The sequence below is a fragment of the Ctenopharyngodon idella genome, chromosome 12, assembly GCF_019924925.1.
Source record: "Ctenopharyngodon idella isolate HZGC_01 chromosome 12, HZGC01, whole genome shotgun sequence".
In the NCBI taxonomy this organism is placed as follows: Eukaryota; Metazoa; Chordata; class Actinopteri; order Cypriniformes; family Xenocyprididae; genus Ctenopharyngodon; species Ctenopharyngodon idella.
Window position 1 is genome coordinate 15,612,662 of NC_067231.1, and position 21,606 is coordinate 15,634,267.

The 21,606-nt window shown below is 37.2% G+C and overlaps 1 protein-coding gene across 1 annotated transcript; it reads right to left on the minus strand.

Moving 5' to 3' along the window:
* Nucleotides 1–2,536: 2,536 nt before the first annotated feature.
* On the minus strand, nucleotides 2,537–12,598 carry ormdl3 (ORMDL sphingolipid biosynthesis regulator 3). The gene is made up of 4 exons (XM_051914883.1): nucleotides 12,314–12,598; nucleotides 11,889–12,103; nucleotides 10,501–10,652; nucleotides 2,537–8,326 (listed from the first exon to the last, which is right to left on the minus strand). The coding sequence occupies exons 2-4, from the start codon at nucleotides 12,060–12,062 to the stop codon at nucleotides 8,191–8,193; spliced, it is 462 nt and encodes a 153-aa protein (XP_051770843.1). The 5' UTR covers nucleotides 12,063–12,103; nucleotides 12,314–12,598; the 3' UTR covers nucleotides 2,537–8,190.
* Nucleotides 12,599–21,606: the final 9,008 nt, after the last annotated feature.

Below are 21,606 nucleotides of genomic sequence, written 5' to 3' on the forward strand. Positions count from 1 at the left end.
CGTTAATTCCAATAGCACATGAAGGCATCACGAGACACGCACTTAAGACTGCACATGCGCACTGGCTGTCCCAGCCTGAAAAAAATAACCTTTTTAACGGTATGAGGATAAGAAACCACATTTATGAAACAGTTCTTGTCCAGTTTCTTTGGTGATTCCAAATATGAAACAGCTTTAGAGAATTTGATGTTTCCCCATTCAAAGAAATAGGAGCTGCACTTGCATGAATGAAATAGCTGCCTGAGAGGAGTTTCGAAGATGGCCGCTGAGTGAAATGACTTGCCTGAAAGGGACTTTGCAGCTCTCTCTGAAGTCACTTTCAAACCAAGCAGCTTTAGGGAGAAATTGGGGAAATTTTCATTCTCATGCAAAACTCCCCATCACTCAGATTAATACTGGATTACGTCTGTGAATTTCACTGAGTAATGGTAACTATAACTGCACCTTTATGTATGCTTCATTATTGAGATTTATTTTGCACTGTCCCTATGGCTACAGGTGATACTTACCTCTCAATAATAGGAAAGGAACTTGACACGCTAGCCACATTTATTATTGTTTGGCAAATTTTGGCAAAATTTAGACATTTCAATAGGAATTCGCTGGGTTAACCAACAAAAAGCTGCTTGGTTTTAAAGTGTCTTCTGTGTGAGCTGTGCTTCATACATCGATGCACTATTGACAATAAACAATGGACCTTTTTAGCTGCAAACTTTTGCTAATGTGATCGCACCTTGAGATACACTTGTTAAATATGATCGCCAATGCCAAACACTGTGTAAACGTTTAGCCACTAAGTTTGCTTCCCATCCATATACTTTCCTACTTTAAAAATACATTTTTAGGCCTCTCTCCAAAACAGTGGTTGTCCTCTCCATCATACAGTTCCTGGAGGGATCAATTCTTCATGTTTAACGCACCTAATGAGGGGCAACTCTATTTATATCCATAATTCAGAGCAACCTCCCCTTTAGTATGTCTATTTTTTGTTGGTAGTAGGACATGACTGTGATGTCCGATGTCCTGCATGCCCTCACACACTGGGGGACACAATCCTGACATAGTCCCCATTTGTTGGGTTATTTAAAAATGTGTAAATGTAATCCACTTACCCCAAGTTCAGTTTCAGAAAAAAATACTTGTACGCAAGCATAAACAGCTATAAGACACCACAGGGCATCTATATTTCACATCCTGAGCTTTGAAAGCTGATTTTTTTAATAAACATGTGCTTCCTTTCAAAGTGAGCTCCTTTAAATCACAGAGATCACGTTTCCGTCAGAAGAGGAGCAACTTCAAATGCCAACGCATTGCAGAGGAAAGTGAGGAATATTTTAAAACCCATGGGGTTCCCTGTGTTCCCAGTGCACAGATTTAAGCCATGTTCCCATCCAGCTGACTGAACTGATGGGTAGAACCTGACAGAGAGAGAGAGAAAGCGAGAGAAACCGAAAGAATGAAAGAAAGTCAAGGGCATAGAGGATTTGAGGACAGAAAGAAAGACAGAATGAAAGCTGTGGGTGGCAAAAGATAAAGCAGCCTTTGTGTATTTTCAAATGAAAGATCACAGACTTGCATTACCCTTGATACCGATTTAAATGTTAAATAGTAAACCAAGGTGACAAAATATCACCGTTAACAGCAATGAATTTAACACACTAAAGCAAAACAGTATGTCTGCTAAATATCTAGGTTAAAATATAATAAATAAAGAGCCTTTATCCTCTGGCAAATCCTATTTTTAGGTGGCAAATGCCACTTTGGATTAGCGTCAATTTGTAGTATGTACTGCCCCCTGCTGAATGAAACAGACACTACATACTACAAAACAGAAGCGTAATTGAGATGAGCAGGAGTCTTCAGCCTTTTTAGACCAAGGAGGACCCCTTGGTGGAGATGGAGCAGGGAGGAACCCATTACATATTATATAAAACTCAGTGTTGCATTTTATATCTTAGCCTATTATAACATACATAAAGTACCATATTAATTTATTGACATACTTTTACTTGGTTTGCAGTTTACATACACTGATGTCCAGTAAAGTTATTATTATTATTATTGATGAAAAGCCATACTGTATACACTAACATTTTTTAATGTGGGACAGAAGATAAAAAATAATAATAATAATAATTGGCAGACTGCCACTGGAATATGACACAGTGGCCTTCAGTCACATTATCAAAGACAGCACAGGATCAGATGATTATATTACCAATTAGACTACAGTCAAGGACTTTTTGTTTGTGAAAGCTGCCAAGAGAAAAATATCCTGTTTTGTTTCCTGACAATCATACAGATACAGAAAAATGGAAGGCCATAACAATCCTATTAATGCCCATATCATTCTGTCTCTGTGGTAACCACAAACTACACTGAATATCAGTAAATTAATTAATCAGCAAGGCCACTTTATCTGCACTAAAATGCATTTTATTGCAGTAGCTGCACTGACACCTAGTGGTCACCTCAGGTACTCTATTTCAGATGTTTGCATATAATGTCAGCATGTTAAAAAGCAGGACAAAAGACATTTCCTTTCAAATTCAGATTTATTTTTAATGACATTACACAAACAGATAATTAAAAGCATTTCAGTTGGACAGCTCATATTGTAACATCTACCACACTAAAAAGGGCCCATTGTACTGAATTTTACATATAGATTTCTCACATGTGTTTTACCCATATTTCGAATTATTCATTGCATTATGTTGTGTTTAAACTTAACAGATAATGTCCTGGCAAAAAAATTACAAGTATATTTTCCATTTTTCTAAGGATTTTTTTTTTTTTTTTTTTTCTGTAACACTTTATTTCGGTAATCCACTTTAGACATTCTACTAACTATAAGTAACTTTGCAACTACATGTCAACTAACTCTCATTAGTGTATTAGTAGACTGCTAACACTTTATTTTGATGGTCCCACAACAGACATTCTACTGACTAATAAGGAACTTTCCAACTACTAAAAAGGCAGTCGTGGTCTAATGGTTAGAGAGTCAAACCGGTAACCCGAAGGTTGCGGGTTCAATTCTGAATACCTAACCCCCAATTACTCCCCGGGCGCCACAGCAAAAATGGCTGCTCACTGCTCCGAGTGTGTCCACGGCTGACAGTTTGTGTGTGTGTTTACTACTCCTAATGTGTGTGTGTGTGTGTGTACTAACTTGGATGACAAATTCAGAGTATGGGTTACCATACTTGGTCTTCACATGTCATTTTCACTTGTCAACTTATTCTATTAAACCGAATCCTAACACCAAACCTTAACCTTACAGTTTACTAATACTCTAATGAGAGTATTAGTAATCTAATGAGAGTTAGTGGACATGTAGTTGCAACTCCATCTACCCTACCAAAAATGTTTTGGGTCAGTATGATGTATAATAGTTTCTACACAAATATTAAGCAGCACAACTGTTTTCAACTAATAATAAGAAATATTTCTTGAGCACCAAATCAGCATATCAGAATGATTTCTGAAGGATCGTGTGACTGAAGACTGCAGTAATGATGCTGAAAATTCAGCTTTGCCATCACAGGAATAAATTACATTTTAAAATATATTAAAATAGAAAACAGTTATTTTAAATTGTGATAATATTTCACAACATTACTGTTTTTTACTGTATTTTTGATCAAATAAATGCAGCCTGGCTGAGAATAAGAGCATTATAAATCAAAAACATTATAAATCTTACTGATCCCAAACTTTTCAATGGTAGTGTATGCCTACACTGCAAACAAAATTAATAATTTCTCTCTGTATATAAAAAAAATTCCCAAAAGTGTGCTCAATCTTCAGCCTGCTCCAGGCTATAATTTAAAGAACAGTCAGCTGTGTGTGCTGCATCAAGAAGACTTGGTCCTGTTGCCAATAGCCTTTTGTGCAAATATAAATATTGCTGTACAACCTTAAATGCTAGACCTTTCAGGATACTTTTATGTTTATGCAATAAACAGAAGTATGGCATACAATAATTAAAAATAAAACATACTGGGTGTCATAAAAAATTATGATAGTATAAAATACCAGGTAAAACACAGTGAAACGTGAGTGAAGGAGGAAAGAAACACCTCACGTTTGGAAGGTATCTGCTCACTGAGGGGAGAGACGTGTTGACAGGGAGATAGACCGCTTACACAGGCTGGAGCTAGTAATGGAGAACTGAGACTGACACATGAGGCCTCACTCTCGCCCATTCTGATGGACTCTCACCCAGTCAATGTTTAAAAAGTTGCTGGCTTTGGGTAACAGCCCAAAGAGCACGACCCTGGCTCATGTTGCACAGTGAAATCCTGGCGTGTTGCTTTCTTTATAGTGTTGCTGTCTGCAAAGTACTTTTTTTTTTATTTGTTAAACTAGAGGAAATCACCTTAGAAATGTCAGTTTCCTAATTTAATCTATGGTAAATCTCATCAACATGAAAGGGATAGTTCACCCAAAAATGAAAATTATCCCATGATTTACTCACCCTCAAGCCATCCTAGGTGTATATGACTATCTTCTTTCAGATGAACACATTCGGAGATATATTTAAAAATATCCTGGCTCTTCCAAGCTTTATAATGGTAGTGAACGGGGGGCCTGTTTTGAAGCACAAAAAAATGCATTCATCCATCATAAAAAATAATCCATACGGATCCAGGGGGTTAATAAAGGCCTTTGGAAATGAAGCGATAGGTGTTTGTGAGAAAAATATCCATATTTAAAACTTTATAAAGTAAAATAACTAGCTTCCGACAGACACATTGATTTGCGGCGGAACAAAACACCGGTCATGAATTAGAAATTTTGAAGAGAAATGTCGGAGGATTTGGATATAGGAGAAGACGAGTTTGAGTTTGTTGCCCAACCATATTTGTTTAAACCATAAGAATTCAATGAATTCATTCATTACAGTACATTCACTGATGAATACGCTTCATCAGTCAAGCTTACACTACTCCTACATCCTGCCATACATCGTGCAGTATGCGTACGGTCGTCTAGCGGAAGCTAGTTATTTTACTTAATATGGATGTTTTTCTTACAAAAACCCATCGCTTCGCTTCAGAAGGCCTTTATTAACCCCCTGGAGCCGTATGGACTATTTTTATGATGGATGGATGCATTTATTTTGTGCTTCAAAACACACCCCTGTTCACTAACATTACAATGCTTAAGAGAACCAGGATATTTTTAAATATAACTCCAATTGTGTTCATCTGAAAGAAGACAGTCATATACACCTAGGATAGCTTGAGGGTAAAGAAAATCATGGGATCATTTTCATTTTTGGGTGAACTATCCCTTTAATGGGATAGTCTAGCCAAAAAATGAAAATTCTTTCACCATTTACTCACCCTCATGTCTTTCCACACCTGTATGACTTACTTTTTTTCTGTAGAACACAAATAATAGTTTGATTTTTTAATTTTATTTTGTCCGTACAATAAAAGTCAATGGGGTCTAATGTTGTTGGAACTTCATCAACTTTCATTGTATGGACAAAAAAAGTTGAAACCGTCTTCAAAATATCTTCTTTTGTTCCACATAAATAAGAAACTCAGCTTTGGAATGACATGAGGGTGAATAAATTAAGAAAAAAAAATCTGTTTTTGAGTGATCTATCCATTCAAATGTCTTTCTGTTTTATTCATCTGGCACATTGTATAATGTCAGGTAGAGTTCATTCATTCATTACAGCACATTCACTGATGAATACGCCTCATCAGTCACAAGATTTTTTCTGCTGTTTAACTTTGCACAGCATCACGTCATGCAGTTAGTGTATTGCTGTGGGAGTTGTTTTGCTGCTGCTGTCACAATCATAATCACTGTGTGAAGGTAAACAGGAGAAACTGTTGGGTATATAGATGACAGAACAGTAATAAAACTGACAATTTGTCCGTGAGGCTCTGCTGCACCTAAAAAACATTGTACTTCACTATACAAGAAAGAAAGTCTCTGATATCACTCAGCATGAACCCTGACATCAGCATCCTGCCAGCTGATAAGGCCAGACGCACCACGGTACGCAACACCTCAAATTACCAAGCCACAACTTCACAAGAGTTCCTGTTCTTACAGTTCCCAAAACAAGATAAAATAGCTTTGTAAATGTATTAATACAGTATGTAACAAAATCACATTTCAGGGAACATCACTTCAGCTACAAATGATGCACCCAGTCAGATGAGTCTCAAAGCATCTGCAAATTAATAATGAGAACTGAAACCCAGTTGATGAACAAATTAACTCTAAATGACTTTCACATGAAATCATCCACCACAATGTTAATCTGCAATTGCATTAAGCAGTTAAACAAGATTGCAAAAGGTACCCTGTCAACAAATCAAGTATGAAGTAATCATCAACACTGCAGTAAGACCGTTTGCAAATGACTTTGCGTCTAAAACTGTGTGTAATGTGAGAAGGCAAATAATACAGTTTCTATCACTATAATAGTAAGTATTATTGCAAATACTGATCACGAAACGTACAATAACACAGAATATGACTTACAAACAAGAACAAACTATGATAAGAACAAATGTGGGATTCAAGGTCAACTGATTTGATAAGGTGTTTCTCCACGTACATAGGATTACTGTTTGCACAATTTTTCTGACAGTAATCCATACCATCGAAGATAGGCAGCAATAAAACAAACATAGAGATCATGACTGAGACACCATTATAACAAACTGCTACTAAACATGACAATGAAATGCTGTATGAGACTTTAAACGCAAACAATGTCATTTTCAAAGCAACCTTTTCAAAATCTTGCACAGTACTAGGAATACATCTGTGTGGTTAGTCACAGACCATACATCATTCCAATATAACTTCTTGTTATTAAAAAAAAAAAAAAAAAAAAAGATAATTATGAGTTAATTATGAGAAAATTATGTTATGCGAAATGCATATCAGTCCACCAGTCTATACTCTTGTTCGCAAAACGCAGTACGTAGTTTGCCAAATTTAAAATCTAGTCTTTTAGACCATTATCTGTATTATGACAGACGGATTTGCACTTGGGTTTGCTTAAATTGCTAATCAAATCAATAAAAATGCAATAAAAGCAAATTTTCTGTTTCAGTGTTGCCACAGTTACTGCGTTTTGCCTCTGTGAGAGAGCATAATGATAACATGGTAAAAGAGAACATGGTGATTGGCCATCAACATTGATAAGCACTTCAACATCTTATTTACATTTTGTTGATGCTTCACAGAAATGTTCTGTACCTTAGCAAACTGCATTAACATTTAGCCTAAGTTATCCTGACTCACACTGGGACGTGAAGTGCAGGAGCTGTACATACAAGTCCAACAAGACAGATTACAATCCAAAGGTCATTTGCACAGCCAGACTAAAGTTTCTCTCTTGGCGAAAAAAGGATCCAATCCAATATTCCCTGTATCTGTGCTCTCCATCTAGAGGGTTTTAATTCCCATGCAATTCCAGCTAACTCATTTTATTACTCAATATTAAGTGCGTGTTATAAAAGAGTGAAAGGTTTTAGGGCTCCGGTTAAACACTGGATATGTATCACTGCAACCGACGTATGCACAATCATCATATATAAAATTCAACTAGTTTTGTTTTAAATCTATAAACGTGTTTTAAGTTTTGAAATAAAGGGCTGGCAACAGTTTTATCAGGACAGGGTGACAATGTTCAACCATGGGATTGAAGCCAGTCTTTTGCACCTGGGCTAAAAATAGCCTTTCTTCAGAAACACAGTACCTTTCTTCTTTTTCCTCAGCGCTGAATACTGGGAAATGCTCACTCAGGCTCCCAAAACAGTTAAGAAGACATGATGAACCAGATCATTTTGACCCATCAGATTCATTGCATCAACGCAGCTTTTCTGCCAAAGTGACTGAAAGCTAACATGTGGGTCCACATGACATACACAGTGCTGTTAAGCAACAAAGTAGAACGGAGGTCCTAACATCTCCAGAGACCCTCATCTGCTGCATTCTGCTGGTGGTTCAACAAATGCGTTTGTATCTAACAAATGTTATACAAAAAAACATCAATAAAAGTGATGTTGTAGCAAACAATTCGACCAGTTCGACCGCAAAGCAGAAGAGCATCTGGAGAAGCCCTCAATTTTCCCCTTTTTTATTTCCACAGAGTAAGTCAATGAGCACCCTGTGTGTCAACCTCTTGTGTTGAAGAACAAAACCTCAGTACTTATTAATTCCGAAGAGACGGACCCCGTGGAACTGAGGAAGTTTGGGGATAAGCACGGTGAGCAGGGAAATGGTGTTGATGATGAAGTGGACCCTGTCATACTTTGTATAGAAACTGGTCAGGAAATACCTGTAGAGGGGAAGGACAAGGACAAGATCAAGTCAGATGTCAAATAGCAACATGAGATGCACAGATGCAGAGGCTACAGCAGTTGCTCAAGCAAGCACAGCACAACCCTGCATCTAATGGGAACACAGGATGTGGTTCCCTCTTAATGAATAGTAATATTGTGAACAATACAGCATGTTACTCTAAAGAAAAACGAAATTTAATGCAATGAACATAGCATCCTTTTTTCTTCTTCTTCTTTTTTTGTCATCCTTTGGCTGCACTACAGTGTATGATCACACTATCATTCATTCAAGTTCCATTAAAGCATTCAAGGACTACAAGACGCAAAAAAAAGAACTCAAATCTGTACTAGCACACTGTCTGTAAAGCGGCCAAACACCCGAAACGCGCGCAGAATGCTGCTTTAGACAGCGCATCGGTGCCGCATTGAGTTCTGTTTCGACCTTAAACTGACAAAAACACACAATATTATGTCAAAGTTCCTGTTTTGTTGAGTATCTTCGTAAGCACAGTCTTAAATTAGTTAAAAAAATGTTAAATGAATGTAAAAAGTTGAGAAAATAGAATGTGTGTCAGATCCGCATCATGTGCGTCAGGTCTTAAAGAGACAGCAGCCCTAATAAACCTGCTGCTATTTGTCATTAATGTTAATCAAAGAATAAAAAACAAAGAGAAATCACTCGTTGCTCTTGACTGAATAACTTTTGTAGCTTTAATAAGGATTAATCTTTATTCAATTTATAATTTATGCAGTGAGGACTGTGCAGTGTTTCATTTGACCTGTTAGACCTGAAAATCTTAAAGTACAGTTTACAAGGTTACATGGGTCAAAAACAATGAAAACAATAACTTTTTTGTGCATTGTAGTAGGGCAGGTACAAATCTGAACCGGCCCGACTGGACCAGTAGAAAAAAAACGTTGAGATCTGATATATTGAATACAGCTAAATGTGCTATTTATTACAATGGGTTTGTCACCTTTATTTATATAGCGCTTTTTACAATGCAGATTGTTTCAAAGCAGCTAATGTGTTTATGTGAAGATTGTTAATGTTCACTTAAATTAAAAGTTGTTATTTTTTTCTAAAGGCTAGTAAATGTTAAAATCGATAGCTTTCAGTTCTACAGTAATGTTGAATGGCTATAATTGATGGCTAAAATTGAGGGAATGAAATCCATTAAATAGAGACATCAGTATCAATATTAGTATCAGTGATACTGGCCTTCATTCATAGTGCTTAGTGAAAATATGCTAATTAACAAATATTTAAAATGTATCATCTTTATGTTGTTTCTACATTATTTTGTAGATTCAGTGTTAAAGTATTACAATATAAAAATACATTAAAAACTTTTAAAACTTTGTTTTAATAACAGAAAAATGGGCAATTAATTAGTTAATTTTTTTTTAATCAATAATATAATATAATTTGTTTATCCTGGGCCTGGCCCTGTTTTAGAAAATCTATATTATACATACCGTACATATACTCATACATATATTCTACAGTGTTGTTGTTGTTATGGTTAGCTAAAACTATTAAAAACCTTTTTTGTTAATTGAAATAAAGCTGAAATAAAACATAAAAATTAGATGAAAAACAAGAAATTGAAGCTAAATAGAAATTATTATATAGAAATACCATATTATTTATAATATATAAATAATACTAAAATAACACTGCTACAATGTAACATCCACTTTTCACCATCCAATTCCCACAGGATATAATCAACCCAGCTGAAAACAACATCTTAAACCTGGTTTGCTGATCTTAGCTGCTCTCTCAGACTGGTCAGGCTCATCTGTTGGCTACTTTTCTGCTGGTCAGACAGGAAGACTAACCTAAACACCAGCTACGCCAGGCTAGCAACCTCCTTATTCCTCACTGTAGCCGACAGATACACCCTTGGAATAGGAGAGGAGAAGACACAAGAGAGAAAACAGGAGAGCAAATGACCTGACTGACTGACTAAATGTTTCTAAATCCGGCTCTCCTTGCCAGCAGACACCACAGGAAGTCAGCATCACTGCCTCTTGCTCATGGTCATGCAGTGCAAGCTGTGAAAGCCTTCACAGTTTGTGTGCGGAACACAACCAAATAAGACAAATTAGCGTGACAGACAGAATGAAGCTCCTAACAGCACTGAGTAAAAGCAAACACTCTTACAGTATAATAGGGGTGATGGTGAGAAACTTTCGAGAGGCGGTGAACTGGACCCCGTAGTCCATCTGTTCCCAGTGGGTCAGCAGCCGGGCCTTGCCTTGGTCCGGAGTCTCAAACGGCGTTCCTTTTACCGTGTGTAGGAAGATATACATGCACTACAGCAGAAAGACAGTCACAGAACATCATGACCTTTGGTACAATTCTTCAAAGCTCTATCAGCAGATGTTGTGAAACTCTTAGGATAACAGCAAGAGCTGATCTTTTTTGGGAGCAGGACAACTAAGAAAGGTGATACAGGATGGCTCTGTAAGTCCACCATTGGCTGAAATTACAGAACCTGGAGTCAGCAACTGAACGGGCCAAAATTCAGCAAGAAAAAATGTTGCCGTTTCAGAGATCCTGCAGCTGGGGACTGTCACAAAACAAATGATTATTTTAAGCCTCTGCTTCTTAAGAAAGCATCTGTGCTAGAGCACATTTACACTATGAAACTAATGGTAAATGGGTTGCAGATCTGTTATGGTTCGCTGATAGCAGGAAATTACAATGCTATAGAAGTGTTTATAGTGTGGCTAAGGCCAGTTCACACCAAGAACGATAACTGTAAAGATAACTATATTAGCGCTCACATCAATGTATGATAAGGTTCTATTTATGATTTAGTTACAATATGTCATCTGCCACTTGAAATGCTTGAGCTCTTTAAAGTGGGATCGATTTTAATTGGCTGTCAATGTTTTTATGGTTCATCAGCAGGAAATCATTATTGTTACAGCTGTGGTGTGGACTTCCCTATTCTCATAGAATTAGAAGTATTATTAAACTTTATAGTTGTTGTGAACAGTGTGAATGGGACTTTAGGATAGCACAATAAAGTGTAAAATAAATGTATATATGGGAGGGAAAAAATGCTTCCCATATCTTTTGTTGGATATACACAGCACAAATTCAAATGTCACTTTGACACTTGTTTATGTTGGCATCTGTAATATGACAGGTTGTGTCCTTAATACAACATAGACTATATTAAATACTATAAAAAAAGTATATAAAAAGTATATAAAAAAAAAACTGAAATTGGTTCACTTGCAGTGAGGATAAAAATGGTTTGAGCACGATTTTTTCTCTGCAATAAATTGCCTGCCAAAAGCATGAAACTGAAATTGTTCTATTCAATCAATATGTCATGTTGATAATTTTGTATATTGCTGAGCCTATAAAGTTCATGGTCTATTATATACATTTCAGTGTTTGATTTAAAGACAACTTTGGTACGGTGTTAGATCACCACTTGATTTAGCAAAGCAACCACTGACCTAAAATCTTATAGCAATGCTCTATGTAACATCAGCAGATTAACTTTCTAGCATATGTCATTCAGCAGCTCTTACCATGTTGTGAATGAGGTTTGTGAGGGTCCAAACCACAGGCACGCTGACGAAGGGTATGCTGAGCAATATGATGTGTAGTAGGCCGATGCCAAGCACATATGAAAGCCATATACCCCTGCTGTTCATCACGCGCGTGTTTGGATTCACCTCACTGTGCGCCGTGCCCACATTCATCCTCGCGCAGCAGAGGGACACTTAGAACTATTGCGCACTTACTGTCACAGACAAGAAGCAAGTGTAAATGTAAGTATGTGTTTAAAATTACATTTAGTTCACTGACATTTGGACGCATTGACTATAAGAAGTCATAAAACAAAATGTAACAATCACCATCAATATGCAGAGTGTGGAAAAGCAACTTCTGAAACTGTTCAATTATTGTTGTTATTTAAAATTATAAGTAGGACAAAACACTGGTCACTTACAGTACAATATTGCACAAGAGTCTTCACGAATCACGCAGAAACTTCACAATAAGTCCTTACGAAAATAATAATAGCCCTATTTTCCTCGTTTCGTAAACGTTATCAGGATATCTTCCTTTCTGGAGCCTTTTTGCCGTGTAGCCTTGCTGTATTGCGCTCACGAAACTTGACTCGTCTGTTTATTTCATTATGTTTGCTTTGAAGCACTTTGTTCCTGTGCAAACAGATGGTGACAACACAGCAAGACTTCATGGTTTCACGTCATCATTTTTCAGAATTTACCTTTAGAAAGATGGAAATATATTCATCGTTATTGCCGCCGATTGGATGGTGTGAGTCACGTGGAAGATGCTGCCCAATCAGCGTTCGATGCGTTGATAATTTGCTGAAAAGGCACACGCCCCTTTAACGTCATAGAAAGTGCTAGTGAAGAGAGATTAGGCGATTATGCAAAAATACAGAGATTTATGGGTATAGTAGTTTATTTAAACGAAATATTATACATAATGTAGTAGTCGCGAATGGCTGTTTTATAATAACAAGTTCATAACAGGTTTTGTAATAACTAGTTCAAATGTGACAGGATTTCACAATGGATACTTTGTATCCCGTTATGAAAGTTGCAATGCGTTCACTGTTTTAAAGGGGTAGTTCACCTAAAGGGGAAAAACTGTCATCATTTACCCTCCCTCGTGTTGTTTCAAAACTGTATTACTCATTTTCTTCTGTGAAACACAAAACAACGTTAGGCAGAGCGTTAGGGGCTGACAGACACAGTCACCTTACTTTCATGATATGGGGGAAATGCAATGACAGAAAAAGAAGACAAATGCTGTCAGTCCCTAACATTCTTCCTAACCTCTCTGTCTGTGTTCAGTAGAAGAAAGAAAGACATATTGGATTGGATCAACATGAAGATGTGTTAATGGTGACAGGATTTTCATTTTGCTGAACTATCCCTTAAGTATATCATACTACTGTGTTATTTAACTATTTAAGATGTCTTAGGTAATTCATATACTTGTTATGTCTTGTTACATCTCCACTGTGTGCTGAACAATTTAATATCATGGGTGTTTCCTAGTTCTTCTGGCACTGATTTATTTATTAAAACTAATAGATGTGTTCTTCTGAACTCTTTTCTTTCTTTCTTTTTATATTAAGTTCACATAGAAAATGCGCTCAAAACCTGCTTTTATAGTTTTGTTTGTTTGTTTATTTATTCATATATTTATATAGTTTGCTATTTTTAAAATGCCCTTCATGTAGAGTTTGCTCCTTGTACAAGAAAATCATACTATTAATTTTAACTAAAAAAAACATGAATGATCAATAATTAGCCAAACAAAGAGTGAAATGAATATTTAAATTTAATATAACATTATATATATATATATATATATATATATATATATATATATAGTAACAGTATATGTATTCGTCCCGAACCGTCACGGTTCGCTTCATGTAGTTAGACAACGAATACAGTCAGTCACAGGCGATCCACACTACAATCCAGAAGGGGGCGCGCGCGGTAATGCTTTTTAGCCTAACCATTTTTAACCAGCATTAACCACCAATAATCGCAATAAGCTCTGTGTTTTGTTACTTTCGATAAGAAAGAAAGTGCCATCTTTCAAATTCTGTCCATTTTATTTGGAAATTCAAACAATAAATGCCGTTTTGGCGCTTTTTGATGTGGCGTGACAGATCGCTGCATAGGCGCCTCAGTTCAAACGGCAGCGAGTGAATGCGATCATCTCTTCCTCTTCACTACTACAGAATGAACATGAAGGTATGTTGAAAGATACAGTACAACTTACTGAAACGTATCATAACTCGTTTAATCGCTTAGTCAGTGTTTCAACCGCGGAAAGATGTCAGTAAAACAGTTTGTAAACAATATATGTCACATAGTATTACATTTAGCTCAGAAAAGCCATTCAGTGTCAACAGCTTTTTAGTTTGCTAGAGAAATGAACTGTTTCGCTAAATATATGCACTATATTAGCCTATATATTAATTATATTTTACTTAACCTGTTAGTTAATGTAAGGCCTAAATAAATCCGTCATGAAAACAAGTTATGACAGCCACTGTGTAAATGATTATATTTCAACAACGAATTGAAGAAACAGAAGTTAATGCAAAAACTGCCTTATGTGTAATTTACATATTTACAATAGGCTACATAAATTTTTTTTTTATTATTACATTGTTGATTATTATATCTAAAAATAAATAACAACTGAATTTAATAATTTGGGCTCTGTTGTTAATTGTAACCTTTATTATAATAATGTCCAATAAGGGCTCCCTAATAGTTTACAGCATTAGCAGAGAGAGATTTTTTTTTTATCCTTAAGAATATTTTAATTATAACTGAATAAATTAATAAAAGACTGAGACACAGTTGGTTCAGTAAAACATTGTTTAATAAAAAAAAAAAAAAAAAAATGTTTTCTCACCCTGCTGTAGCGAGCCCGTACCGAACCATGACTTCAAAACCAAGATACGTACCGAACAGTCATTTTTGTGTACCGTTACACCCCTAATATATATATATATATATATATATATAATGTGAAAATGACATATATTTAAGATGTATAAAAATCAAATTAAATATCACTTGTAAACAGAATATTTTTATTTTGTATATTATTTCTGATTAAACTCAATTTTTGTAAAATTATGCAGTGTTCAGTAATATTATTTTATTATATGTATTTAGAATACATACAATGTTAGCTGTGAAAGTAGTCACAGCAAGACAAAATAGTCTGCCATTTTGTTCCAAAAATGTTTATAATGTCATTTCCATCACTGTCATTGACACCACAGAATATTAAACACACTACATAATTTCAGATAAAAAATAAAAATTACATTGTGGTGGAAATGTAATTTACTTTTCATAAACATGACAAAAAATCTCTAATGCATATGCCCACTGTTGGTTAATGGACAAAATAAATAAACTAGTGAAAGTATAAAAAGTGTTTAATAGTCAATTTTCTAAACGTTTACTAGGAGAAAGTGTACATAGTTCAGGAAGCACTAGTTTATGGTTTATTAAGATAATGTTATTCTGAAGCTTTACCATACCTCAACCCAATATATTCACCTAAAACAGAGGATGTTCTACAATCATATATAACCTAAAACCTACTTGATTTACTTAAATTGCTATATTTGAAGAATTACTACCAGGTATGTAGTCATCTCATGATTGCTATATTCCTGCAATATTGTACATCTCAGTATGATATGTCCTTTCCATCCTACATGTTGCATAATGTGAAGCTAATGCTTCAACAAATGGTATAAGGCCACTAATAGGCTGTAAGGCCACTAATCAGCCTCTAAGCAAGATTATTTAGTCTCTGGGCCAAAGATGTTCCTTTATTGTGAAATGTAAAGCTCTGCTACACAAACTTTGTCATTTTGCCCTGTAGAAAATGAAATGTGAGCCATGTGTCTGAATGACGTGGGAGCGTCTTCACTGATGATTAAACCGTAAAAAACGCACACAACTTCAAAGCGCTGTGGTCTTCCCTCTCTTGCTCTTACAATGCTCTTGGCGAGGAGCTACTACATTTTAAAAGCTGTTAAATTATATCTAGGAGCACAGAACATGCTACTCTGATATTCTTTAACAATGCAACCCTTAGGCCCGAAGATTTATGTTTCCCAACGTGATGCGATTCCTTCAGCTGTTGGAAGCAGGCTACCTTTAAAGACAAGATTACGTTTAGTCTCCTATAGAGTTGCAGCATCATTGTGTCTTTCTGTCCCCTGAGGGCCAAAACTTGTGACATTAATTAACCTTTAAATGATGACTATACAGAGTAAATCACTGGCTGCAGATCAAATTGCCATTATGACAGTCAACAGAGACTAAACTGTGGCTTTATCAAATTACAATGTTTTTTATAAATACTTATTCTTTCAACAGATGTCACATTGAGGTTTTTGATGAGTCTATGAGCATGAAAATCATAAAGTGTATAGAGGCATGAAGTTATTTCATTTTAAGAGCTTCCATAATTACTACTGTTCATCTTACAGAAGACAACAGCTAAGGGAATTTATACTAGATTATACAAGAAGAAAGTTTTGCTGACGGTTCATGCATGTTCTTACAAATGTACTCATATTTGCCCCAGAGGTTTTTAACTAGAATTTGGAACATTCTCCAGCAGCATACCTCACATATTTCAGGCCAATCCCAACCGATTCCAGCTTTAAAATACATGTTAGCATACTGATTCCACTTTTCCCAAATAAATAACAAGATTTGATGATTTAAGGAGCACAGAAGTCTCAAATTATTGTAATTCTGACACAACCAATGCTAAAGGAACGTCTAATGCTAATAAAATCATAGAAGTTAGTCAATTTGGTATGCAGTCTGAACATACATAAGAATTTGAACAGCTTTTTATAAAAGAAAAAAATATGAGGAAAAAGTGTGACAGTACCGCATGTAACCAGAAGATGTCAGTATCAACACATTGTCGATGTTTATGAATTGCTTGAAAAGATATTGTATGTTCATCATTTATACTCTTTTTACTTGCCTTTACAATAAAAAGGTAAGGTTCTGGTCACATGACTCAGTAAAAGCGAGTAAAAGGAGTATAAATGATTAGTACACAATAAAAAAAGGCAAGGTTCTGGTCACATGACTCAGTAAAAGCGAGTAAAAGGAGTATAAATGATGAGTATACAATAAAAAGGCAAGGTTCTGGTAACATGACTCAGTAAAGGCAAGTAAAAAGATTACAAATGATGAGTATACTAAGTCATGTGACCAGAACCTTGACTTTTTATTATATACTCATTTATACTCCTTTTACTCGCCTTTACTGAGTCATGTGACCAGAACCTTGCCTTTTTTTATTGTATACTCATCATTTATTCTCTTTTTAGTCGCCTTTACTGAGTCATGTGACCTGAACCTTGCCTTTTTTCTGTTTTTTTGTTGTTTTTACTGTTAAGCTGTTTTGAAACAATCTTTATTATGAAGCGCTATATAAACAAATGTGATTTGACTTTATAATGATTATTCATGTTCTAGAACATTAATGTTTATTGCTTTAGAAGAAATGAAGACATCTTTGTTTTTCTCTCTGTGTTACTAACAAATATATGAACCTTGTATATTTTGTATTGATTACCAAGTGTTGAAGAGGTTGGGGTGGTCAGTTGAAAAAAAGATTCATCTGTAAAGTAGTTAATGACTGTCACCATGGACTTTGATTGAAATTCTGGCACCAATTACTCCCTCGTGTCAATTTCCCTCATGTCGTTTGAAACCCATTTCCTCTATAGACTAATAAGAGGACATGAAACATTTCTGATTTTTCCTCACAAAACTATTGTATGACTTCAGAAGGAATATAAGACACAAATCATATGGACTACTTTTATGGTCCTTTTATTTTGGTATATGAAGGTGAGTAAATGATGACAAAATCTTAATTGTTAGGTGAAATAGCCCTTTAAGACGTCTAGCTACTCTCGTCTGAGTATTACAGGGATAGTTCACCAAAAAATGAAGATTACGTCATTACTTGCTCACACTTATGCCGTTCCAAACCTGTAAGACTTTCGTTTATCTTCAAAACACAAATAAAGGTATTTTTAATAGAACTGAGAGATTTCTGTCCCTTCATCCATTCCACCAAAATCTTCAAAAAGTTGACATGAAAGTAATCCATATGAATAGAGCAGTTTAATCCAAGTCTTCTGAAGAGACAAAAATGTTATATGATGAACAGATTTAATTCAAAAACAAAAAATTGATCAGCGCACATACACAGACCACATTGAATATTGTAAACACGGAAGTCAGTCCTATCTGCTTGACATGCGAGCAAACCTCAGAATTTTCATTTTCAACCCTTGAAAATGAAACCTTAGTAAGAATCTTTCCAATCTGAGGTTTGAGATTTGAATCCTGTGAAAACTTGACACAACTTTTTTAGACTGACACAGACAAACCTTCAATCCCCAAATGTCATATTTAACACATACAGAACGAGTGACATTATTTCCACAACCCTTTTTTAAAAAGAATAAAATAAAATCCATTCATTCAAAACTCTAATATCTTCATCTGAGGCCTGAGGTTTGGACTGTTGCACTCTTAAAATAAATACGGTCTACGCTTCTCACGTCTGATTTGATATTTGCTTAAGAATGCGTGCCAGACGACATGCTTTGCAAGGATAACAGTACCCCGAAATATGCAATATGCCTTGGTAATGTATTCATTTTCAAGCTTCAGTAACCCTAAGTCAAAAATAATTTCAAACCTGAGATAGGAGGAAGAGAGGGCTTGTGACCCAAGCCGGTCTAATGATAGCCACACTGGAAAAAGCTAAAGTACTGACACTCCATTATTGTCCTATAGAGGAAGCTGAGGATTAGAACACCAAAGAATTTCAATAAAAGAAGTGTCTGTTGTGGGGCCGAGGGTCCTGGGGGGCTGCGGAGCTTTAGGCATTGTCCTGGAGGGTGATTGAGAGCGAGAGGAGGGGAGCGGAGAAGCATTGTGTAGGGACGGAGCCTTTCTAAAGGTGGTTATTAGGAGAGAAATGGCGTGGGGGTGGCTGTTGACTCTTCATCTTGTGTGAACAAAGTATCTGGCATATAGCTCTCTCTCGCGCGGCTTTCGCTTTACGACGGCCATGAATACTCTCGGCGGGCTCGCCCAGACCTGCACGAAGCCTTTTGTCTGGCTTAAGTGTGGTTTAATTAAGCAAGCTCTGTGTCCTGAGAGAAGAGAGGCGCTTTAAAGCGCTCGGGTCCTGCGGAGATGCTGGGGATGATGTGTAGTATCAGGGCTATTGAAGGGGAAAGTGTTTGCTGCTCTAATGAAAAAGGTTTGTTTGGGGGGGGGGGGGGGATGAGCGGGGAGGGGTGAAGGAGTGTCTGGGCTTTGTCCCCAGCTTACAAAGTAGGGACAAAAGCAGTGATATTATACAAATGCACCCATTTCCAGGACATGATGCAGGGACGGGGGCCCGGAGACGGGTCGGACTGCTCCATCTCAGCCCTGTTGGCACCTTACAAAATGATTTTTTCCCCCCACCACAAAGATACGCATTCTAGTTAAATCCCGAGAGCAGGGGCTTCTGGGTACCGCAAATTTGGGGGTTGCGGACTTAAGCGGATTTTCTCTGCAACTGTAAGAACAAGCTAATTCCTCAGACCTCCTTTATCTCTAACATGGTAATAACAAACAATGAAATTCTGAAGAGAAAGGGGCAAAGGAAGAGGAGGGAGGAGAGACGCAGACACAAAAGAAGGAGAGATGGAGGGAATGAAAGAGAGGAGAGACGTGTGTGAGGAGAGGGTGGGCTTGGGCGTGTTAAGAAACTTTCTCGCTCTAGTGTTATGTGTGAACACTCCGCTAATCCAGGTTTTATTGCTTGCCTGTGTCCGGCCACACTGTCCGGATTGAGTGTGTGTGTGCGAGGGATAGTGGGGGTCTGCACATGTCCCTCTTTGAGGAAAGCCTGAGAAAGAGCCGGACCTGGTTACGGCCGTTTTCGGGTCGCCTTAGAAACCTGCGCCACAGGGGTCCTCTGTGTATGTCTCTGCATTCCCGGCGCATGCTGCTAGCAAACACATACGGATTAATGCTAACGTGAACACGTTAGCAAACTTTCGGTGATATTTCGTGGGCAAAAAGGTCCGTTGTCCAGTGTCGATACTGTAGTGATGAATGAAGCAGAACTCACAGTGAAGTCCCTTTCAAACCAAGCATCTTTCCGCTAGTCAACGCGGACCAACTTGAACCAGTTGCAAAATCTGTGTGGGCAAATATTTCCTAATTGCAAAGATTCCTACTGAAATGGATTTCACCTACGAAAATGCGCGAACGTCGGTAAATGAGACCGCACCTTAATGGTGTAACGTACACTGTGCTCCTGTTTTAACTCACTGGCTTGTGTCATTTGTGATAGCTTGAATCTTCTGTCCACTCACAGGAAGCCAAAAGGGTGTCTTTCCCAGATTACAGGGGCTACTTTGTGGGTGTGTAGGGTAATGTATTATCCTAGCCCTAATAAAAAGCAGGAGTGTCCACAAACATGACTTAATGAGGGAGGATGAGAGACTCCTGACCCAGAGGTCAAAGCTCTGGGCGAGTCTCTTTATTCCCATTGATCTGCTAGTGCATTTCATTTCCATGCTCTAGGGCCCACTTCAGTAAATTCATTAAGTGCGATTGATACGAGAATCAAGACTTCCTCCGAAACACAATGGCTATGCTTGGAGGGAACAGCCTTGTTTGTGCTGAAGCTATGTCAAGCATCTCTGGCTTTTGTCCTGGTTTCGCACCATGGCGGTGCACTCTGGGGTTTGAGTCCTTGAGATTCTAATCGTGAGTTCATTTCCAGCCAGTCCGTTGTGTCGTGGCCTTATGGCCTTGACCTGGGAAACGTGGTTTCTGTGTTGTTGAGATGCCGACCGCAGACCGTTCCTCGTCTCCGCTCATAAATTACGATCATGGCAAGCAGATCCACGTCTGTCACTCTTCAAGAATGCAGAATCAAGCTGCTGATCTAGGCACAATGCAGCTGATGGAAAGCAGATCTTTATTCCCAACGTCGGGAACGCAGAACATACTAAACGTCTATGGAACCTGCGATCTAAGCAACAGGTTCATATCTGATCAGATCAAAGATGCAGCATCCTGTTAGAAAATAGTTTATAATGATCACTTAAGGTATCAGAATAACCTCTCATGCCTCAAAGCGTAATTGCAGTGCAGCTCTGACCCTTTTGATGTGGGAGAATAAAGGCGAAGAACAGGGGCAATGGAAATATGACCTCCAGACCGCGGTCAGAGCTGTCAGTGTCTCTCTTTGGCTTTGCAGTGGTTGCGCACAGTCCATGTCCCTGCTGTGAGTGAGACAGATAGATGCACTGGCAGATAAACAGAGAGACCAGCTTCAGTCCTTTATCACTGGATTGGAGGAGAGTTTTATCTGACCACAGCCAAGCAAGAGAATACTGGAGAATAACACAAATTAAACATTCCCCGAAAAAAGGTGGGCACTTGTGTGAAAACCTTTTTTATTACGAATTGGAATTTGAAATGAATTGGCCACAACCTACAGGAAATTGAACTGGAATTCCAATCAGAATGGAAAAGGAAGAGGAATTTGCTGAATAGTAATTCTGAATTCTATCTATCTATCTGTTTATCTATCTATCTATCTATCTATCTATCTAGCACTGCAAGGCCTATAAACCTTCAAACTTCAAAGCTTTTT